Source organism: Gymnogyps californianus, chromosome 4 (assembly GCF_018139145.2).
Source record: "Gymnogyps californianus isolate 813 chromosome 4, ASM1813914v2, whole genome shotgun sequence".
Taxonomy (NCBI): domain Eukaryota; kingdom Metazoa; phylum Chordata; class Aves; order Accipitriformes; family Cathartidae; genus Gymnogyps; species Gymnogyps californianus.
In genome coordinates, this window is record NC_059474.1 from 59,016,390 (window position 1) to 59,037,237 (window position 20,848).

At 36.8% G+C, this 20,848-nt stretch overlaps 1 protein-coding gene across 1 annotated transcript in view; it reads right to left on the bottom strand.

Moving 5' to 3' along the window:
* The window catches only part of COL25A1 (collagen type XXV alpha 1 chain), a 325,074-nt gene that overhangs the window by 129,284 nt on the left and 174,942 nt on the right, over window positions 1-20,848 (bottom strand). Inside the window, exon 6 of the mRNA XM_050896370.1 lies at window positions 1,775-1,801. Coding sequence (XP_050752327.1) covers window positions 1,775-1,801 — 27 coding nt within the window. The remainder of the gene's footprint in view (window positions 1-1,774; window positions 1,802-20,848) is intronic.

Genomic DNA, 20,848 nt, shown 5'->3' on the forward strand with positions numbered 1-20,848 from the left:
GAATAAAGCTCCATGAGTTACTTTTGTGTTCATTAAAAAACCCTCTAACATGAATACGATCTGATACTGTAACTCATTTGAGCAAGCTCAATCTCAATTAATACGCTTGTGTTCCCAAAAGGGCTCCAGGATTGCTGAAATCACTCTGGCTCATTACTGCGTAAATCGTTCCCAATGCATGTTACCTGTTGATTAAAATGTTTTAGCTGGAAGCATTTCTCTAAATTTGAGATAACAAACAGGGTGAAAATACTCTTCAAGACTGAGAAGTCAGCATTACTTTTTTCTATTGAACATCTCTTTATTAAAATGTGTTACATACTCTAAAATTTATTCATTGATTGTAGCTACCAACTGACTGCTGTTCTTTGCATGCATTTACAGATCAGTCTCAACACTGATAACTGATCAGGTGTATTTTAGTGGCTGCTGCTTTGAACCTCTGGATCATTGCTCATGTACTTGATTATCCACTACTGATTGCTGCTTTTTACTTTTTTTTTTTAATCTGCATTACTACAGTGGGTATAGCTGTATAATATGTCATGGTTTCAGCAAAATCTTCAGAACAATTTTCCCTTCTATATTCTTATTTGCTGACTTAATACATTATTTTGCAGGAAAGAAAGAGGTTAAGTTTGGTAGCCTATTTTAATTATCATGATGGAAGGTCTTCTATGGTTGACAGTTAATCCCTTCCTAGCAATTTAACCTAATATTAGCTGCTGATATGTAAATGATACTAAAAGAAAAAAACCCTCCATATATGGTGTAGCCAGGTCTAGCTGAAGTCAACAGGTAAACTATCAATCTGCTAAAAGAGGAGATTAAAGAAGCAGCTTATTGACTGGCAGCTGCAAACACTGCAGAAAAGTTACTTAACAGTAGAAAGAGACCTCAAGGAGCACAGGAAAAACTCTTAAGAGAAGAAAATGGAAGCTGACACTGCAAGTTAACAAGTTGAGCTTGCAAAGGAAACGGGTCTTGTAGCAAGCGAAAGGACAGAAAAGAAAAGATGTATTCAGGGTATCAGAGAAAAGGGCTGTCCTGGAAAAGGAGAGAGAGAGAGGGAGAAAAACAATAACATGAGAAAGTGCAGAAACTGGATTTTCACATCTTTTGCACCATTTTAATCTTTAAAGAGCTGGGAACAAACATCCAGGCTCATACATCCAAATATATGGATATACAAATATATACACAAATACAAATGTATTTACAAATGCATTGTATAAAATTAAACGTTATTTCTAACTTAATTGAAGTAGCTTCTCCCTAAAAAATATCTGGGATAGCATACAAATGCATTTAAAATGAGACATGGGGCTGTTCAGATCTAATCAGCCAACAAAATCCAGGCAGAGAAATTTAAACACAAAAATGAAGAACCTGTGGAAAAAGGAAACCAGCAAGAGTCACAGATATGTGGTCAGAAATAATATCCTGCTCTTTGAAAGGCACCACCAAACTACCCTTGTGGACCATTCTCTGGACAGAGGACCCAAGTAGGAATATCTGTCTTCCAATCTAATCCACATACAAAATGATAAGGAAACAGGAGTAGCATGGCTGACCTCCATTTCCTTGGATAGACACAAAAGACTGAAGCGGCTTTTTGGCACTCTGTTAAAAATCTGTGCTACTGAGGTTTAAATAAGTTATGCCAAAGGAAGCCAATAGGTGATTAATATACATTTCAGCATGGGTAATGAAAAAAGCAATGAGGGAATATGTGCAAGACCTAAATTACACTGGTTTTGAACAAATCACCTACCAGCTTTCCATCCATACCAATCGGACCCTGGGATAATCAAAAGTCAAAACAAAACGGAACAGTTAAATCAGAGGAACACTGAAGATGAGGAAAAATATACAGACTTGGGGAATACTGTGGGCTTTAGAAGATGAATAACTCTATGTCAGCAGTTAAAGGCAATACTTTAAAGATATTTTGAGAATGAAGGCACAGAAAAGAAACAACAAAAGAAGCAGACCTAAGACAGAATTAATAAAAACAGCATGGTGGGAAGTAGCCAGGCAATAACTGGTGTTTAACGAAAGACAGGTTCAACATGCAATGAAGGAATTGTTAGTTTGGCAAATCACAGTGGCACAACATAACCAAACATATGAAATAACGCATCTGGCTTGTGTATTTTTCTTTAAATAACTGAGAAAACAGAATAGGTAACCTATTTACTGAATGCTTTTATCACATGGTTGCAAGATTAAAAGAGCAAACACTTAAAATCTCTTAACTAATCTGTATTTAAATTAACATTACAATAATAATAGTTAATAAGAAACTTCAGCTCACGCAGTTCACTGAGGTACTAAAGATTTCCGCCTATACTTTGGTCAAGAAGTCCTGTGCCTTATTCTGCTTTCTTTTTTTTCCCCTTTGGAAACATGGAATTATCCTCACTGATACTTTACAAGTTACTTATTTCCTTCAGAGTCCAGAGGTTGACTCCAGTTACATGGATGTCAATTCTAGAAAGGATTTAATGTGGATGTATGCTGTTGTAACTCAGTAACTGGTTCTGCATCAACTGCATGTTTAGGTGATCAGAGGAGAGAGAAGAGGGCTAGAGAAAGTTGGATTAATTTTAAATTTGATGTTTAATTGCTATGTCTTCTGACAAATGAACAGTCAAGTTACCTTTCACTGACAATGGAAGAGCAGGCAGAGAAGTTGTTTCTGCTACCGAACTCCTCTTTTAGGGTGAAACTGTGAGCTCTCAGGTCTTTGCCCCATGTGAAAGGGACACTAGTTTATGTCTGCTAGAGAGAAGTTTTCTCTTAAATGCTGGCACTGCAGCTAGACTTTCCCCCTGGAGCTTCACAGGCACTCTTCTCAAGACTGCCTTCCCTAAGCATATGGCCCCTTAGGACTGACTGCTTATACCGCTAGATTGGGAACACTGTTGCTGAGAAGACAGCACATAACATGTTTGCTGGTTTTACGTTGATCCATTTTATCTTTGCCGCTTTTTGCCCCCTTTCTGAGTACTACTTTGGCTTGCGAGCAAAACTCGAAGTGTAATAGTTTGGTCTAAATCAGGTCTGCAGGGGTTCTACTGACCCCTTCACCCAGAGGTGCATATTCCTACCTTCTGCACAATTACTAATAGGTACTATAGCCATATGAATAAGTCAGTTCAATGAGCTATCAAGAAAGTAACAAACACTATGAAAAAGTGATGCCATATCAATCTAATGAATTCCCTAGCTATCTGTCCTCTCCCAGCCCAGATTGTGGACTCTGCCAAAAATTCCAGACATACTTAGTAAGAAAGAGGACATCAGTTGGATGTACATATTGTGAAACTCATGATTTTTGGTACATTACTGGCTTTCTAAGAAGCCTGTGCACTAACCTACTTGTCAGATCCAATAACAAGTTACAGTGTCTGGGAAGCCCTACAGGAATAAAACCCCTTACCTCTCTTTCCCTCCAGCTCTTACTGTGGTTTCCTGTCACATCATGAGTATATGACATGCTGAGAGTGCAAAGCGGGTCACCAGCATCTTGGTTATCTGCATGACCACTACTTTTTTTATATGCTGATGTCCTGGGAAAGTTTCTGACTGTTGGGATGACCTACAATATCTTTCAAATGTTATTTCTGAACAGTTCTTCCCTGGTATCCAACAAAGAAAGCAACACTTTCCAACTGCATTAACAGGACAGCTTTTATTATTATGCGTCCTCAGTGCCTCTTGATCCCACACGTGCAGCACACATACAGCACTTACTAATTTTCTCATATTTAGAAATTTGCTAAATAGCTATGGTACTATACACTCCAAAAATCAAGGCAAGTCTGCAAATTACTAGCTTTCCCAGATTTTTCTAGCACTGTACTACGGGATATTTGTCTAGTAATATTTACACACACAGTCTGTTGCAGGTGCAAAAACGAAGGCTGAGCTGAACCCTGGCTATGAATACATTTACTTCTAGAAAGCAAACTACAGATATTACCAGTTAAAACACTCAACAGTAAGGTCATGGTAAGTATATGAAGTTCCCCAGGGGGCTGTGTGGGCCAGTAGCTAACTTTAACTGTTTGGTCTGCTGCAAGCTTAGCCCAAAAGATTTAATTATTCTTATGATGAATGAATACAGAAAAGAATTATGCAAGTATTTGTAGAAGGAAAATTCATTACGGGGTCAAATTGTTGGCTTAGAGGGACCACCCAACAGCTCTTGCAGCTGTAGCAGTGCTTGTATTTTGCATATAAGCACTGTTTTCAGGGAACGTTTCTTTATCACAGAAAAAAAAATACTATTTGTGCTCCCTTACAATGCTAGGTCTTTTAACTACTGTTAAATTTTTGCCTGCTCTTTATCCATGCTACATAGCTCCTGCGCTTGAATTAAAGAACTGTATGTAGCATCTTGAAGAGTCTCAGTAAAGAAGAATCAGAAATTCCCAGTAGACTGAAAAGAAGTACCCGCTCACAATGGAAAATAATAAGTATTTCCCCCATGATTCCATCTGTATCAGGACTGTTTGGTCTGAAGCCTGGGAAAGTCTTCTGGGATTTGCTTTATAGAATAGGAGAAGAAAGAGAAATTTGCTTGAGACATACTGCCCTACAGGAGGAAAAAAATTATCTCTGAAGAGATCATTAGTGTGAAAATGAATAATATTCTTTCACTATAAAAATACTACATCTTTAACAGCAAAACATGGTAATTTCCTTCTTTCCTCAATTACTTCTTTCTAGTGTTGGAAAGAGAGAGAAAATACTTTTCAAAAATGGAAACAATTAGAATTTCCACAACTGATACAGGCTGGGTGAGAAAGATGAGCTGAAATAGTGCATAAGGCTACTTCAGGATGCACTGAGAAAAATCCTATGTATGACAACATTTCTTGAAATTCATTACGTCATTGCACTGGAAGTCTCACAGCATACTCAAAGACATTTTCATTCATTTTGAAAGACTTCAAACTATAGTCTGTCTTTGACTTAAACTTGATTGTCTCCAGAACTGCGCTATATAGTTCAAACTACTTTCTGCTTTGTTCTCTAAATAACTGCTACTACAGATTAGCAAGGAATTTTTTACAACAAGTACCAAATACATAGTCTTCTATAACACAATCCCTGTAAAACATTTTAGAAAACTAGACAAGACAATGCATCATGAAAGAGAAAGGGATGAGTAGGTTTATACAGCAGACATGTACACTAACTAATTGTTTGCTTACTGTAGATACTACAGATGGTATTGAAAACGTTTCTTCTGGACTATGCATTTCTTTTCTAGGTTTCTACTACCATTTTTAAATGTATGCTATTACTGGATATTTATTCATGGTATTACATAAACTTTTTTCCCAAGATCCTCAAAAGCAAAGATGTTTGTGCAGTAGATTTTTTTCCAAATAATGCCCAACTATTTACTTAGCACTAACTACCTATCTAATAACCCTAACATGGACAGAGACAACACATAGGAGGAAGGTGAATATAAGTGCCATTGCAGTTTGGTGTTGTGAAAAGTAGCTTCCATTCCTCAAGAATACTGTAAATATAATGTTTCTCAAAGAAAGATATTTTTAGTCAGATTTTGAATGCTACACGAAATCAGTTGTTTTCCATTTAAGCAGTATGTTTTTACATATGGGTTACTCTGGAGGTAAATATTTCAAGGATTTTAGGGGTTATTGTTAGAAATTGAATATGTAAGCAAATGCATCGGAAACCTTTAGAGTGTTCCTATCAAAAAGATAGCCAATATTATTACTTTAGGCACCTTTAATGCAATATTCATTTCTTTGGAAAATTCTGAGTGAAAAGTGAAGATAAGAAAAGATATCACATGTTGAAATCTACTATGTGATAAAAGAATCTTCCAAGGGAAGGAAAAGAGGAAGATACAAATTATCTTCTTACTCTTAACTTCTTCACTCATCCTTCAGCGATCCTTTTCATTTAAGGAATACTCATCAGAAGACTGAGTTGTGAACAAGGAGATACATAATAAACAGAAAACAGACATCATCTCTTCTTTATAAACTGCAGACCACTCTCTATCTAAAGGAAGTTTTTGGGGGTTTTTTGTTTTTAAATAAAATGGATTGGCGTATTTTAACAGTGCATAATTTTGGTAGGTTTATATTCATTGGAAGCATGCAGAGAAATGTATTTGTTGCAAACACATTCTCTGTGGAAAGAATGAGGAAAAATTTTGACATTGCAAATTACTCCAATTCTAGTTTTGTGTATAAATACATTACAAGCAGGCCAATTATCATCTCCAAACGCGTAATGATTTCTCAAACTTTGATGACTCACTGTTTTTCCTGATTATTTGGTGTGAAATCAAGTATTTTGGAAAAAATTATCTCTCCCAATGCAGACCATAGGTGTCTGAAATGCTCTGCATACACAAAATTAATACAGACACGTCTGCATCTCTGAGAGAGAGATATGAATATAGAAAACTGAACAGAGCCCCATTAACACCATGTTAGATCATGTTTCAGTTTACTGGAACTTCATGGCACAAATAAGTGGCCGAGGTTATTTCAACATTTCTGATGCCAGTGTTGGCCCAACAAATAAAGCTAGTGAGACACAACAATGCCATAGCTGAAGTTGGCCAGCATACAAGTATTTTCTGGGCTCAGTTTGTAGTGCACTAAATTAAAAGTGCGTTTTCACATTGACTTTAATAAGAGTGTGATTTGGTACTCAGTTATCAAAAAAGAAATTAAAAAAAAAAATCACATTTTAAGGTATCTCCCAGTAATGTTTTAAAAATCTTTTAGATCACACATTTGGCAGTTTTAAGATATACTAATTTAGATTATCACAGCAGCATTTCAGAATTCCGAAACTCTTATCCTGATAAAATTATGTGACTAAATTATTCCACATTTCTAAACAATCTACAGCAAGCTCGATTGTTAAATTGTTACTTGCAGCTGCCTGAAAATCTCTTATGTCTATACATATACAATAGGAGATTCAGAAGAAAGCAAGAATCTAGCCTTACAGTAGCCGTATGAGCTGCATGTCTGTTACTATGTCAGACTGAGTTTAAAAATACCTATGTGGAGAAAAAAAAAAAAAAATTGTCTCAAACAGCAGGTTTGCAGATCATCCCCACTAAGTTCAGGTCAGGTGAAAGATGACACATTGCCTTTTCAAATCACCTATTTTAGTTAAAGATTGATAGAAGTTAAAAAACCCACAACTGTCAGGTTTCCTCATCATGATACCATTAAAATGATGGATCTCCATGTCTGTCTTTTTCTCTCATTTGTTTAATTACAGGTTTATCAAGGCTGACTTTAATTAGAGGCAATACAGTATTCCTAGCAAGGATATATCATTCCTGGCAAGTCTGATGAGATTTCTTTTTAGTGAACTTTTGTTTTAGAGCTTATGTGGGCAGTGAGTATGATAAGCTCATCAGCTAGCTAAATTTCTCATACTGATGAAACATTATTGGTTCTTTTTCAATGACTGGAAGTGATTGCTGTTAAGAGCAATGTGAGTGAACAGCCCAGGTACAGAAGTCACTTGCTCCAAGCCTGGGAGGGAAAAAGTGCACTAAATCAACCTGCAACAAGTCTCTCTGGCCAGCAATCAGGACATTACTGAAAAAAACCCCCAAATAATCCAGATCATTTGGGCTGGAGAAAATTTTACTGTGGAAAGAATGAACTACAAGAGTACAAGAAAGATGAGCTGAGCCTGCTGTCTAAAACCCTTTTACCACAAAAAGCAAAAATACTGACAAAGACAAATGCACTACAAAGCTCTTTCAAAGAAGTTCATTTCAGAATTTCCTGAATTATTCCCTCAAGTAGTTCATACTAGCTACTACCTGAGACATAAAACTCAGCTAGATGGATCGTCACCTGGAGATTGCAAAATAAGTATAAATGTATTCCAAGGTAGGGATTTAGAGTTTTAAATGAAGTTTTTTTTAAAAAACAACGTAATTCACAGCACTGTTAGGCTGCTTGATCTTCTTGACCTGCAACTTATGGATCCCGTCTGAACTGCTAGAGACTATCTCATTCAGCCTTCAGAAACAACATCTTGCTTCTCCTAGACTCATTCAAAACACTGATGCAAAATTAATCATTCAAGATGTGAACTACAGCCCTTCCCCAATACACCACATTGTTTTTATTTCAATGGAAAAACTACATTCAGTTTAAAAAAAAAAAAAAGAAAGAAAGAAAAAAGTGCATTCTTAAGCCCTTCATAGCCTTATCCTGTCATTCCAGCAATCTCTCATTTGGTTGCAAGCCATGTATTAACTCTGTCATAAAAAACTCCTACAAAATTGCCTTTATCAAGCCAACAAGGATCTCAAAGCATACCCTGGAATCATAGAAGAGACTCAGAAGCAAGGTCCTGATGAAACCTGGAGAATGAAGAATAGCAGCACCATGATTAAGGTTCCAGACTACATCTCCATCAGCCAGAAAAGCTACACCATGCCTAGACTAGGCTCTCCATATTGAGACTTCAGTTCATGAGCATAAAGGTAATCAGAAGTTATTCCAATTTATATTTTAAATCACCTGTCAAGTGTAGTGCCTTCAGTACAGAGAAATATGCAGCATGTAAAGCAATAAGCCAATGCTAATAGTAAGCTGCCAAGCAGAACTGGCAGGAATCTTACATGTATTTTGCTGTTCTTGTTACAGAAAAGAAAATGTTTGCATTTTTTCATACTTTTTAGTTTCTTTGAATTTCAAGAAACAAAAGGACATGCGACCTGAAGCTATGAATTTCATGAAGTGGCTCTAGTGTCCATATTAGCCTAAATTAGATGATGAAAATCATCAATAATGGAACAAGATGGAAGATGAAGGACAGTTTTAAAGATTCCAAAATAAACCAGAAATGCCAGGTACAGTCTCCAAAATTTTTCCTTGGAGCAACATCACTCTAGATTACAAGACTCCTAGCCGGGAGCCCTACATGCAGTCTGAATACTCTAATAGCTCCTTTGCAATTATGAGATGGACTGGTTATGTCTAGAAGTAAGCAATTTGGAGAAAGAAAAATTGTTCAGAGTTTGGTTATTCAGTGAGTGGCTGAACTACAAAAAAAGCGCTGCATATGGTAACAATAAGGGAGTACAAAGAGTTCTATGCAAGAAAAATTATAGTCACAGCTTTTCAAAAGCATATTTCACAGCTGAAAAATAATTGCTGAGATACTTTTTTTTTTTTATAGTTTATGCAGAAAATCTGACAGGCAGTTTCTTGTGGTGCAGATGCATTTTTGAGTATCTGAGCACTATGGCTGCTCTTCCTGCTGAAATATATATGTAAAAAAACATGAGAAAGAACTGGGCGGATCTAAGTTGGAACAAACTCTTCTAAAAGACTGTAGGCAGACATCTGTCTATTTATCATGGCCAACATTGCGCACACCGCAAATATGTAGGAAAAAAGGGCCAAGTATGACTCTGAACCCCAAAACAGTGAAGCACCTTTGTTATCTTCATCCATCAGGCTAGTAAGAAGATTATTTCCAGACAGACACTCTTTTTTTCCTTGTAGCCTATACATCTCACCAGCATCTGCAACATTTGTACAGTCATATCTGTATGACAAATTACTGCAAAGGGAAACTACTGTTGACCCCAGAAAGAGTAAGAGCAACATAGTTCAAGTTATAGTAAAGAATGGAGTCATGCAGACTCTGTTTTGTTTTGGTTCATTTTAAACAGATTATTTACCACTGACTAACATTTTTTACTGTAGACTAAAACTCCAAGTATGAAATACCTAACTGATGCTCAGATACTTCTTCAGGAGGAAAAAAAAGAAAATTGTAAAATGAACCTGCCTAATCTTGGCAAATCATGTATGGTACAGAGTTGAGAAACAGCACATTGTAACTGCCTGCTGTTAAAAAATGAACTGTATTGAAATTGTGATCTTAAAGTGCTTACCCCCATACGCTTCACTCATCCATAAAAACAGTCTCGTGAAGGGTTGCAGAACTACGTGTTTCCATAAAAACACTTCATTATGCTACTGAATTCCAGCATAGCTTAACAAGTACTTGAACACGGGGAACATACACACAGACCAGAGAGAAATCTCCTACATTCTGCCTAGAAGTTCTTGTTTCTCCTGAAGAAACTGAAAATCCTGTATCCGTAAATAGAAAGCACATGGCTAATTCATCAACGCCAACATCACTGTGTGAATATATTTGATGTGGTTGGTGCCATGTTGATGAGAAAACAATAAACTGTGAAAAATGTCACTTCTCAAAAATTAGCTGGCTAGCATTCAGCGGGAGATAGATTGTTGTAACAGCTGTGGCATGATGACTTTGATGAATTAGATTTTTGTTCTCCTGGAATAATTCTGAAGAATCTGTCTCCTCACACCACCATGGAAGTGAATCCATTTGCTCACTGAAGCCCTACTAAAAAGCAATCTTTCTTGTTACCTGTGTTTTGATGGCTTTACAGAATACGAAAAAAATCCATTGACTTCTTTCAGTCAATCTCTTTTTTGGTTTCTACAGATCTTGTCTTTTCAGGGGCAATGAGGTCCATTAAGGAAAAATAGAAGTACAGTCTTTTGGTAAATAACACAGTATCATAGAGAACTAACCTTCAGAGGCCAATTTTTGACCTTCCCTTGGTGGAACCATCAGCTTTGGAAGATTAGCAAAACTGAAGAACAGGTATGTAAATCGATTTTTGCTTCATTAGGATAGAAGAATCTGACCATCACACTTCTTTTATCTGTCTATAGAGGCACATATTTTGAATGGGGCTCCCAGGGAATTAAGAAAAAAAATACAGCTGCCATAGAGATACTTCCCTTTTGACTTACAAAAAAGGAGATCAATCAGAGTGGATACATCTCCATAAAAGAGGAGAACCGTTATGAAGAGACCAAAACTAAAAGCCAAGGTGCAGAAGTGTTTATAAATAAACACGTAGATAAAAACCCCAATCTCTTTTGACTATCATGTGGTTGAAGAAAGCTTTGTTTGAAGAATTCCAGGATAACCAAAATGCCAATATAATATCTAGTCCTAGTCCATAAGTGCAGTATTTCCATCTGGGATACAACATAAGAAAAAAAAAAAACTTGTGCAGATGCACTGCGTTAAAACTTAAACTCCAAAGCAGGTGCTTTCAGCTATGCGCTGACATATGTGCTCAAATACTGGAATATAAAATTCTGCACATGCAAGCCCACTCACATACTTCTGTCATGTACCTACCAGATATAAAAGGCACAAATATACATGCTGCTAGTTTAAAGACACTACTGTTGTCTTAAACACACTATAACCTAAATAATTTGTTAAAAGTTGATGGTGCTGCATACAACTCTGTCCCCTCCAAAATGACTTGGAACCAGTAAATTCTCAAAAAGCATAAATCATTATGGAAAAAATATATGAAGCACACTTAAAAAGATTATTTCATTCCAGGCAATAAAGCAGAATTCAGGGATGCACTACAACCTTTTTCATTCTTTCTTCCTGAAATGTTTCCCCATACAGTTTTTAATGATGTACCACCTGTTCTATTTCCCCAATTTAACATGAAAAGAGGGATGTAGGAATGAAAGAATTTGTATTTTAAGAAATGATTATTTCTAGTCCTTGAAGAAAAATTTTCACATAAATCTTGCCATGATCAGTACCAAAACTTGGTTTCCAGAAGGAACGTCTATTACTGTGACTATGAAAACAAAATCATTAAGCATGTAATAACAAAGATTATAAATCAAATAAAGTACTCGGACAGGCATACAGCATCTTTATTTGCAAGTCTGTGCTTTTACTACTTATATTATTTTACCTGGGGAGCTGAATGCTACTTATCTCATTTACTGCCTTAATGTGCTGTCCCACTGACCTCAGACCTCAGTCATAATGGCCTTTCAAGCAAAACACTGGACACTGCAATTTAAATCCAAAGTGTAACATTTGGAAGTCTATGACAAGGTTCAAAGTAGCAGGCTGACCCATTCACAAGAGTGTGGAGGATGAGGAAGAGGAATAAGAGGAGAAGTTGCATGTTCTTTATTGTAAGCCCAGGTGTAACTCGTGCCTGGAAGATGACAATGAATAGTGTCTGGATAGGAGATAATGTTTGAGATAGGATAACCTTTCTATTGGTGCCAGTATTTTTATACGAGATTATTGGGAAAACTTAAGAACTTTCTGCTTTTCAATATTTCACTCAAGAGCAAACATCAAAGGGGTTAAAGAGGGGGAAAATGCTGAGCCTTACATAAAAAATCCCCAGTGTTATCAGAAGTAAGCAGATGCTTGAAAGAGTGTAGATGTAACACCATATTGGCTGCCAAAAGATTTGAGGGACCTAAAAACCATATTGCTGGGTAAGGAAATGGAGCAAAAGACGGAGGAGGAAGAAAAGAAACTCAGTCAAGAATGAGTCAATACAATAAAGCAGCCATGAAGGGAAAAGCCTGGAGCCATATGTTCATCAGCTAGATGGAGTGTCTAAAGGGAATTTTGGTTTGCTCGTAACTGGCTGAACAAAGGCTACTAAGAGGATGCTGGAAGAATCTTGTCATTTTAATTCAGAGCCTCAGCAGCAATGCTGCTTCAAACTACTTTTGCATTTCTTTCTTTTTTTGTAGGTGAAAGAATATATACAGGCCCAACTTCCAAACAACTTCTGACAATTCTTTTCCTTTTATGGCAAATTCCATTTATGCATTTTTTAAATTTATGTGAAAAGAAGCAGAATTTCTTTTGTGAGTGTTTTGCTGTTGTTGGTTTGTTGTTTTTTTTTTTTTACATTGGAGAACAAAAGCTCATCTCTACAAAATCTTCCTATTGAGTTGGTGCCTGTTTTCCCCCTCAAGCTATTTAGGAAAAGCTACTAAGTTTCTCCAGACTCATATATCTGCTTTTTGAAAGCTTGCCTATCTAGAAACAAATTCAGAGATTTTTCTACTTTGATTCCGAAATCCCCTTTTAACTCCAAGTAGAGCTAGTGTCTCATTGCACAGTCAGAAAGAAGTCTTTCCTTCTTCTTTGACAACTGCTGCACAAACAGAAACAAGCAAACTCAACCAACAAAACATTTAACCAAGCAAATAAAAGTTACTGAAATCAGATTGACCTACAATATAGAACATGGGCTACCCCCCCAGCCAAGAAAACTTGCAAGTGCAAATATTTCATACCTGTGCCTTTCTGAGCCATGCTCCAGCAAATCATACACTCCTCTCACCTGTTTTCTAATTTCAGTCAAAATATGCAAGTTAAATCAAAGTTCACTGGAGCTGAACAGGTGAATCCAAAGACAGAATATAGTTCAGTGAAACAGCTTTTAAAATCTTAAAGCATTTACTAATCTCATTAGTTCATTTAATCTCAAAATCTCTAGACTATTCTTTTAAGTTTTGTGGATCCACACATGAATACATCCAAATAAAACATTTTCATTACTTTCTTCTGACATAACTGGTTTTCAAGATTATAAAAGGATTTTTGCAAAAGCTGGTGACAGCACAAAGAACAAAAACGTGTTTCTTTGCATTCTCATCTAGGGAGAAAAAAATTGTATGTGATGGCAATGCCAGATTCCACTTCACATACCCTAAAGGCAGAGACCTAAAATGAGAGATCTCCTATTGTATGCAGAGTAGATTTAAAAAAAACCAGGATAATTGATCCACACAGCTGGAATTGGAAACATTGAGGTCATTTTCTCTTCAGAGACTGGCTAATCAGTCAAACTACCTGAACAAAAATCACAGGCCTCACTCAGGAGGAGTATTGCTATTTAAAAAAGGAACCTACACTCGCACTTTCTCAATGACCAGGAATGCAAATACTATGTTATGCATGACAAAAGTTACTGAACTGCTGTATGTTACTCTCGGTGCTTTTGGAGCACTTACTTTCAACCTTCACTCTCACCTATGGAAAACTGTACCATTGTTAACATCACCCTCTGAAACTAACTGCAAGTGGCAAACTAAGATCATTCCAACTGCTGGAGGCCAAAAACTCAGTATACATGTCTAAAACTACTGAAATAAAATATGAATTTGAATGTAACTCCAGTACAGTGATACAACTTCTGTTTTACAAAAAAAAAATGTGTACTGAGAAATAAAGAACTTCCTTAGCACCCACAATTTGTCTCCTAATTTTTTCTCCACATAGGTCTCAATTCCACTTTGCCCTCTCATAGTAAGTAGTACTTATTTGGGGGATTGCTTCTCTGAGTAAGCGCTGTTCAGCATGAACAAAAGTAAAAGAATATACCCTTACCTTTGCTTATCTTAGTTGCAATTGATCTGGTAAAACAAGGAACTGTTACAGAAAGAACAGTGTGACTTTTAAAAATCTCCAAATTTTTCCTGGTTTTACTTCACTTGCTAAGAATTCCAGCCTTCCAAGCAGGAGCAAACAGCAGTTTATTTTGGTAAGAATATCATGTAGCAGCAAGAAACTGATTTCTACATTAAAAACTTAATATTCTTTTCAACTGGTGAGTGCTCACATGCATGATTTTTTTTCATCATGCTCCTTTTGTGAGGCAAAGCAGCAAAAGGTTAAATACCTCTCATTTGTACTGGGAATAGCTACCGTGAACATGTACAAAATAATCCATAAAGAATTCTTAAAGCAATAGTCCTCTGTTAGATTATCTGTACTGTGCAGATCTCAATATTAGCAAAAATAATAAATGTTAATAGCTTTACCTGAAGCCAAAGAGGGAAAGAAAAAAAAAAAAAAGAACCATTTTGTGAGGGTGATTTATGATCTGTATCCTACACAGTCACGGAAAAAACTTCCAATTGACATTCCACACTGCTTGTATAAATCTTTCAGACTTACCAGACAAGTATGTTTGCTTTCACAAACTGCTTTAGCTACTCTTGATTTTGATATGCACACACGTAGCTGAGAAAACGAAAACAAGGGCAGTCCAAACAACACCCTAGTATTTTCCTTGTGATGCAAGAGGCAAGATGCACACTAAACGTGCCCATCCCAAAGATCCCCAGGAATGGAGAAAAAGTACTTTAAGGCTTTGTTCTACCAGCTAACTTCTGGCATTAAAAAAGAAACCCAAAAACACAGAGCTGAGAACCTTGTTAGCTTGACAAACGCTAGCCAGATCATTTCTGGTGTAATTACCGGATGATGCTAAGCAGCGTGGGGCCCACTACAGGAGTATGAAAGAACTTTTTGATTCCCAGTGGGGAAAAAGTTCCTCTTTCAGCTTTATAAGAAGAACCAGTTCTTCTGCCTGCTCCAGATCTTCCCCTCTTCATATCGCCTCTCTCATCAATGGGAACTGAACGCTGACTGCAGGGGGAAGCAGGCGTGCAAACAACCTTCAAGAAAACACTTCCACCCTGCACTTTGTGGAAATCACAGAATCCAACCACCTAGTCTAGCGACTTAGGAACAAGTTTCTTCAATGAAATTTTACACCCCTTGACCTCAGCTAGGATTAACAATGCACTTACACTCCCACATAGGAATATTCATCTGGGAGCTGTATGGGTAGTAAAGTTTTACATATCTTTCCGCTATATCATAAGTCTGAATGAAAAATCCAGTGTGAAAGAAAATGACGCATCATGTTTGCAACCCTCCTTCAAGGTGGAGGAATTGATGAATTAAGAATTCTTATAGGATGGTTTGGGATTTCCCTTCCCGTTTGTGACAGATATAAATAGTAATTAAATACAGGATTTCTACTGTAAGTGATTTAACATTTTCTTTGAATCTCAAAACTTCTTGTGAGAAAGTGACAGTTCAGGCAAATTATAGGAGGCATTTTTAACTATCACTGGTTACTCACTCTACATCCATGTGCAATTGTCAAACACAAATTGAGAAATGAGGCCTAGAATTACAATTCCTTTGGAACACAAAATTTTGCTCCAAGGTAGTTAGTTTCATAAATAAAGCTATTTCTGTTACACTGGAGAGTTACATCGTGCGTTGTGAGGAAATGACTGGGAAATTTCAAGTGGCATGCCCAAAAAAAGGCAAGTATGAATGATCTTAGGTATAGTTCAAGCATTAATTATGCCTGCCAAAGCATAAATGTGAAAATCATAACTACAGCCTTCTGCATGCCACCTGCTTAGCTGCCAAGCTGAACTCAGCGGAGTAACCTAGAGAAACCAGAAATTTATGTATACTGTCAAATAAATGACAAACCAACTTAATTCCTTTCTCTTGCAATACATGCTTTATTATGAAAGAGAAGAGGGTAATTTTTAAAGCTGCAGAGGAAAATACTGAAAAAAGACATTTAACTGTTAAATTACACCTGTCCTATCTATCTGCCATCAGCCATAATTCTGTATTTATCTGATAGATATATGGGGTTTTATCATTTTGAACTGATGTCAGCTGTGAATCTAAACTGCAGTGATTCACACTGGCCCACGGTATCCTAGCATTATGTGCTCAGTTCTCATCACACACTGACATCTAGAAAGTGCCATGCAGAGATGTGGATTTGGCAATAGAGTTCTCTGTCCATGCATCCGAGATGGAAAGTGCTAGTTTAAAGACGGTCTTGGTGGATCCAGCATATGGTAACAATTGTCTGTATTGCTAATGATATATCAAGGTTATCTCTTATAATGTTGTTTTATTATTCTACTAATTCTCTACATCCTTATTTGTAATGCTATGTAGAAAATGGACTAAAATAATTCAGAAAGTTTAATGATTTTAAACCAGAACATACTATGTAGGCAGGCATTTATTGCAGCACAAGTAATCTTAAGTCACCATGTGAAGTTTCTACTTTAGCTTATCTATGGCAATTTATTTTTATAATTGCAAGTGAGGAAAAGGATAGAAATATCTTTTTATATTGCTGGCTTTTGCAGATGAGGAAGTTGTTACTTCACTATCACAGTCAGATATGGAATAGCTTAGGGTACTCAGCATCCTTCAGGGAGTTGCAGAAATAAACACTGTCTTCTCTTATTTATGCACTCAGCATTACATGAATGTAACAGATGAAGGGATTCAGCCCATGGTTCATTCAAAATGGCAACTGGCTTATAAGAAGCTAATGAACATGTTCTGATGTGTAGCTTCAATTGTCATCTGTGACACAAAATTAATAGCAACTGTAAGCTTAAGAAGTCTCAAACTTTTCTGTTCGAGTCAACTTTTATGATTATCTTCAATCACTGTAAAAAAATGGTATACAAAGAAATTAAACTGATGAATTGTATTACCTATTATTTATAGATCTGAAGGTCATAAAAAACATTATTGTATTAATGTGACTGACATCATAACAGAGGCCACAGTTATTACTCAGACAGCCATGCGAATTTAGAGGCTCTCCCACAATTTGTAAGAAAAACTGGAAGTTTATTTACTGAATATTATTAGTATGTCCTCAGCTACAGTATTTTTCTAAAAAATTACCACATTCTTACAGCCTTCCTCTGGTTCTCATGGCGAAGAGATACTATATAGTTAACCTGCTTAGCAGCAAGCGTCTGTTGCACCTGTTTAAATTGAAGCATGTATTTGGGAACAGCATAACTGTTTAGGATTCTGGTATTGTGTTACTGAGAAATTCTGATACACTGTGTCGTGATTGTTAGGAAGATTTTTGAGGTGCCACCAAAGTTTTCTAGGAACAAACAATTTGACACAACTTGCCACTATAGGCCTATTAACCAATACTACAGGATGGGAACAACTGCAAGCAAGAAAGGTGTAACTCACTTTTTTACAGAGTGGGCTTTATCTCTTACCTATCAGAATATTAACTGCCAGAATGCAATGTTTGACATTGCAGTTAAAAACTGCAATTAGGGCCATATCTATTGTTTGATATCAAGGCAAAATTAGTACTTAAGCAAGTGACCCACCTCTGGTTGACCTTTGTTCAAGGCTCACGTCATATGAGACAGGTATGGCTTGAAAAAGATCATACTGGTATCCATCACTTAGAAGGATCAATTCCAGTAGCTACAGCTACCATTGAGTGTTGGACTTGACAGACGTATCCATGGAAAAGACTGAGAGCATCCTCTGCCTACAGCAGTAGAAAACTGGCTTAACTTCATGTGTGAGAGTAGAACTGAATGCCATATCTCCCCAACTCTTACTCCTGCAGTTGCTGGCCTGACGATAATAGAGAAGTCCAGCTCTCATTATAAGCTTCTGTGACAGGACTGTAGCACTTGTGTACAGCATACAAAGAAGTGTAAGGACTGGCTGTGACAGACTAGTATTACATCCCACGTGAGCTGAAGTATGTTCTTAGAAGACTCACTAACAAATGGCTTGTATGCGGAGTTTTGGTGAACCATGGCAAGACTATTTGGAGTTCCAATTGTTGCGGTGAATGTATTAATGGAAAGTGGTTATGTGAAATAAGAAAAAAAGGTCTAAGGACTTAATTTATACTCATCCTGAGTAGTTACTCGTTTTCTGCTGAATCTAAAGCATTGGCATCAGCTGGCAACTTTTTGGAACAATGGGCAAGGAGTACATGGTTATGAATAAAGAAATCTGTAAACTCAGTAACATTTTGAGATGGACCAACTAAATCTCTTTGAAGAAAACAGAGGATTCTCTCCGCTCCCTGAGATCAAGCAAGTAGTTTGAGGCAGATGGATCAACTGAAAACCTCATGTCTCCCAAGCCAATCACTTCTGCCAGGACTAAAAATAAGGATAAAGTATATAGAACTGAGAGAATGCATACTAAAATCACAGTACAAAGAAGCTTTTGAGATTCCAGATGTTTTGAATTTTCTGTATATTTAAAAAGAAAAAAAAATTTAAATAGTTATCAATGCTTTACTACCAAACCTGAAATTTATTGCAAAAGTTTTGCTGGTATATGTTTAAGACGTTACTTTGGTCAAATGCCAAAAATAAAAGGTGGTCTGCGAAGACACCTGTTGAGAAAAAGAAATGCTATAGAGTGGGAAACTTCTATAGGATCACTAAGCCAAATCCTCAGGGTAAGGACAGGAACCGACATAGCCGCTCCTTGAGCTTAGACATTTATATTTTACTATAAATGTGAAAAAAAGGAGACCTGACCAGCTACTGGAAATACCACAGCTGTTATAGAAATGCTTAATACTGCCATAGACTGTGCTTAATCACAGATGAAAACCTCTCAGTCTTTGCTCATTTCTTCTCTTTTGATTATTCCAGTTATGTTTGTTTTACAGCAACTGAGCTGCCATAGTATCTTAGGTTGAAAAACTTGCATTTGGATGGGATTGATTTTACACACATACACAGACACTGCTACTTACTACACATTTGCCTACACAGCCCCAGTCTCTAACTGGAGACCCAGCAGAAAATGAAATATGAAGCACCGTCAAATACAAAGCAACACAGCAGGACAATAAAATGCCTTTTTCCAATTTCTCACAACAGTAGTTTTCATGTTCTTCCACACCAGGCCTATTTCTTCACACTCAAATCCCTCACAGACCTTCTCTGTTCTACCTGGAATTCTCTTTGTCTTTAGTAATACAGGAGCAGAAAGGGGAATGAGGGGGGAATCAGAGCCTTCTAACAGCAACCTGAAATTCTTTACATACCAGGATAACAGCTTGTCTTATGGTATATTGGGACATGTTTTTACAGGTGCAAAAATCAGAAGTGTGATGGTAAAGACATTTTCTAAGCTAGAAGGAATTATAACATGCTAAAGAATAATTGAAATTCTCTACCAGTAGTCCTAATCTTTGCCAGTTTGTTATCTTCACCATTCAGAGGTAAGTCTTTCAAGAGCTAGGAAAATTTTAAATTAAGTGACAGGTGAAATTTCAAAGATCTACATTTCAGGTTTGAGCAAGTGATGGTATTTTACAGTTACAGGAGAACAATCTCCAATTTAGACACATCCTTTTCTGCAAGAGAGGAATCTGTCTACGTTTCTTGAAGATGAAACAGGGATGTTAAGAGAAATGGGATTTAATACAAGGCACATGGTCACCTGGAATAGCTATAACCCTCCACAGCTCCAAAAAGTCTTGTAAAAGCATCAGGTGCTCTGCAGACTGACATCATGGAAAGATGTAGGAGAAATTTCCCTGATCCTCTCTTTTATGAAGCAATGCTATATGGACATCTTCATATTCTGACACTTTATTCTGAAGATAGTGCAGCTTTACCATTGTATGTGCAACAACTTCCAAGATGATTTACTTGGATGTTGAGCTTGATCTGTACCCCCACACTTGGGAAAAGGGGTAGGAAAAATTTTCTCAGTCTGCTTCAGTTTTTCAATGGAAAACAGTAAATAACTTCTACCCATTCAACCAGCTTATAAGATTATTTTTCCCCTGCAGAGCACTACACGGTTTGTGTATTTGGCCTCTTCACCGCATTCACAAGCTGCTGGGGGTTTTTTAGTGGTTGGGGTTTTTGTTGGGTTTTATTTTTTTCCAAGTTCTAGCATTATTTCTGAAGTGACATTGTCATACAAAACCCTTGCAACAAATGCCTGTGCTCTCATTCTCTAATGTTTGTGCACTCTTTCGTTCTCTTTTATTTAAGAAGATGTGATAGCCTATTTCAATTTTAAACTCAAGTTGAAAGAGTTACAACTCTGAATTTGGTCACTGTCTGTTATACAAAGTTTTTAATGAGGAAAAAAGGAGCTCTACCAGTGTACGCTTTTTATAGTATTCATGGTGCCTTACATAATAACCAATTAATCATGGTCTTATAAACCCCTTAATAACTGTGGTACTCATTAGCAGTAAGTCCAGCTTATTTTCTTGACTTTTGATACCATATCTTCCCAGGAACTTAGATTTCTCACTGTAATTCCTTTTACTGTTATTATTATTATT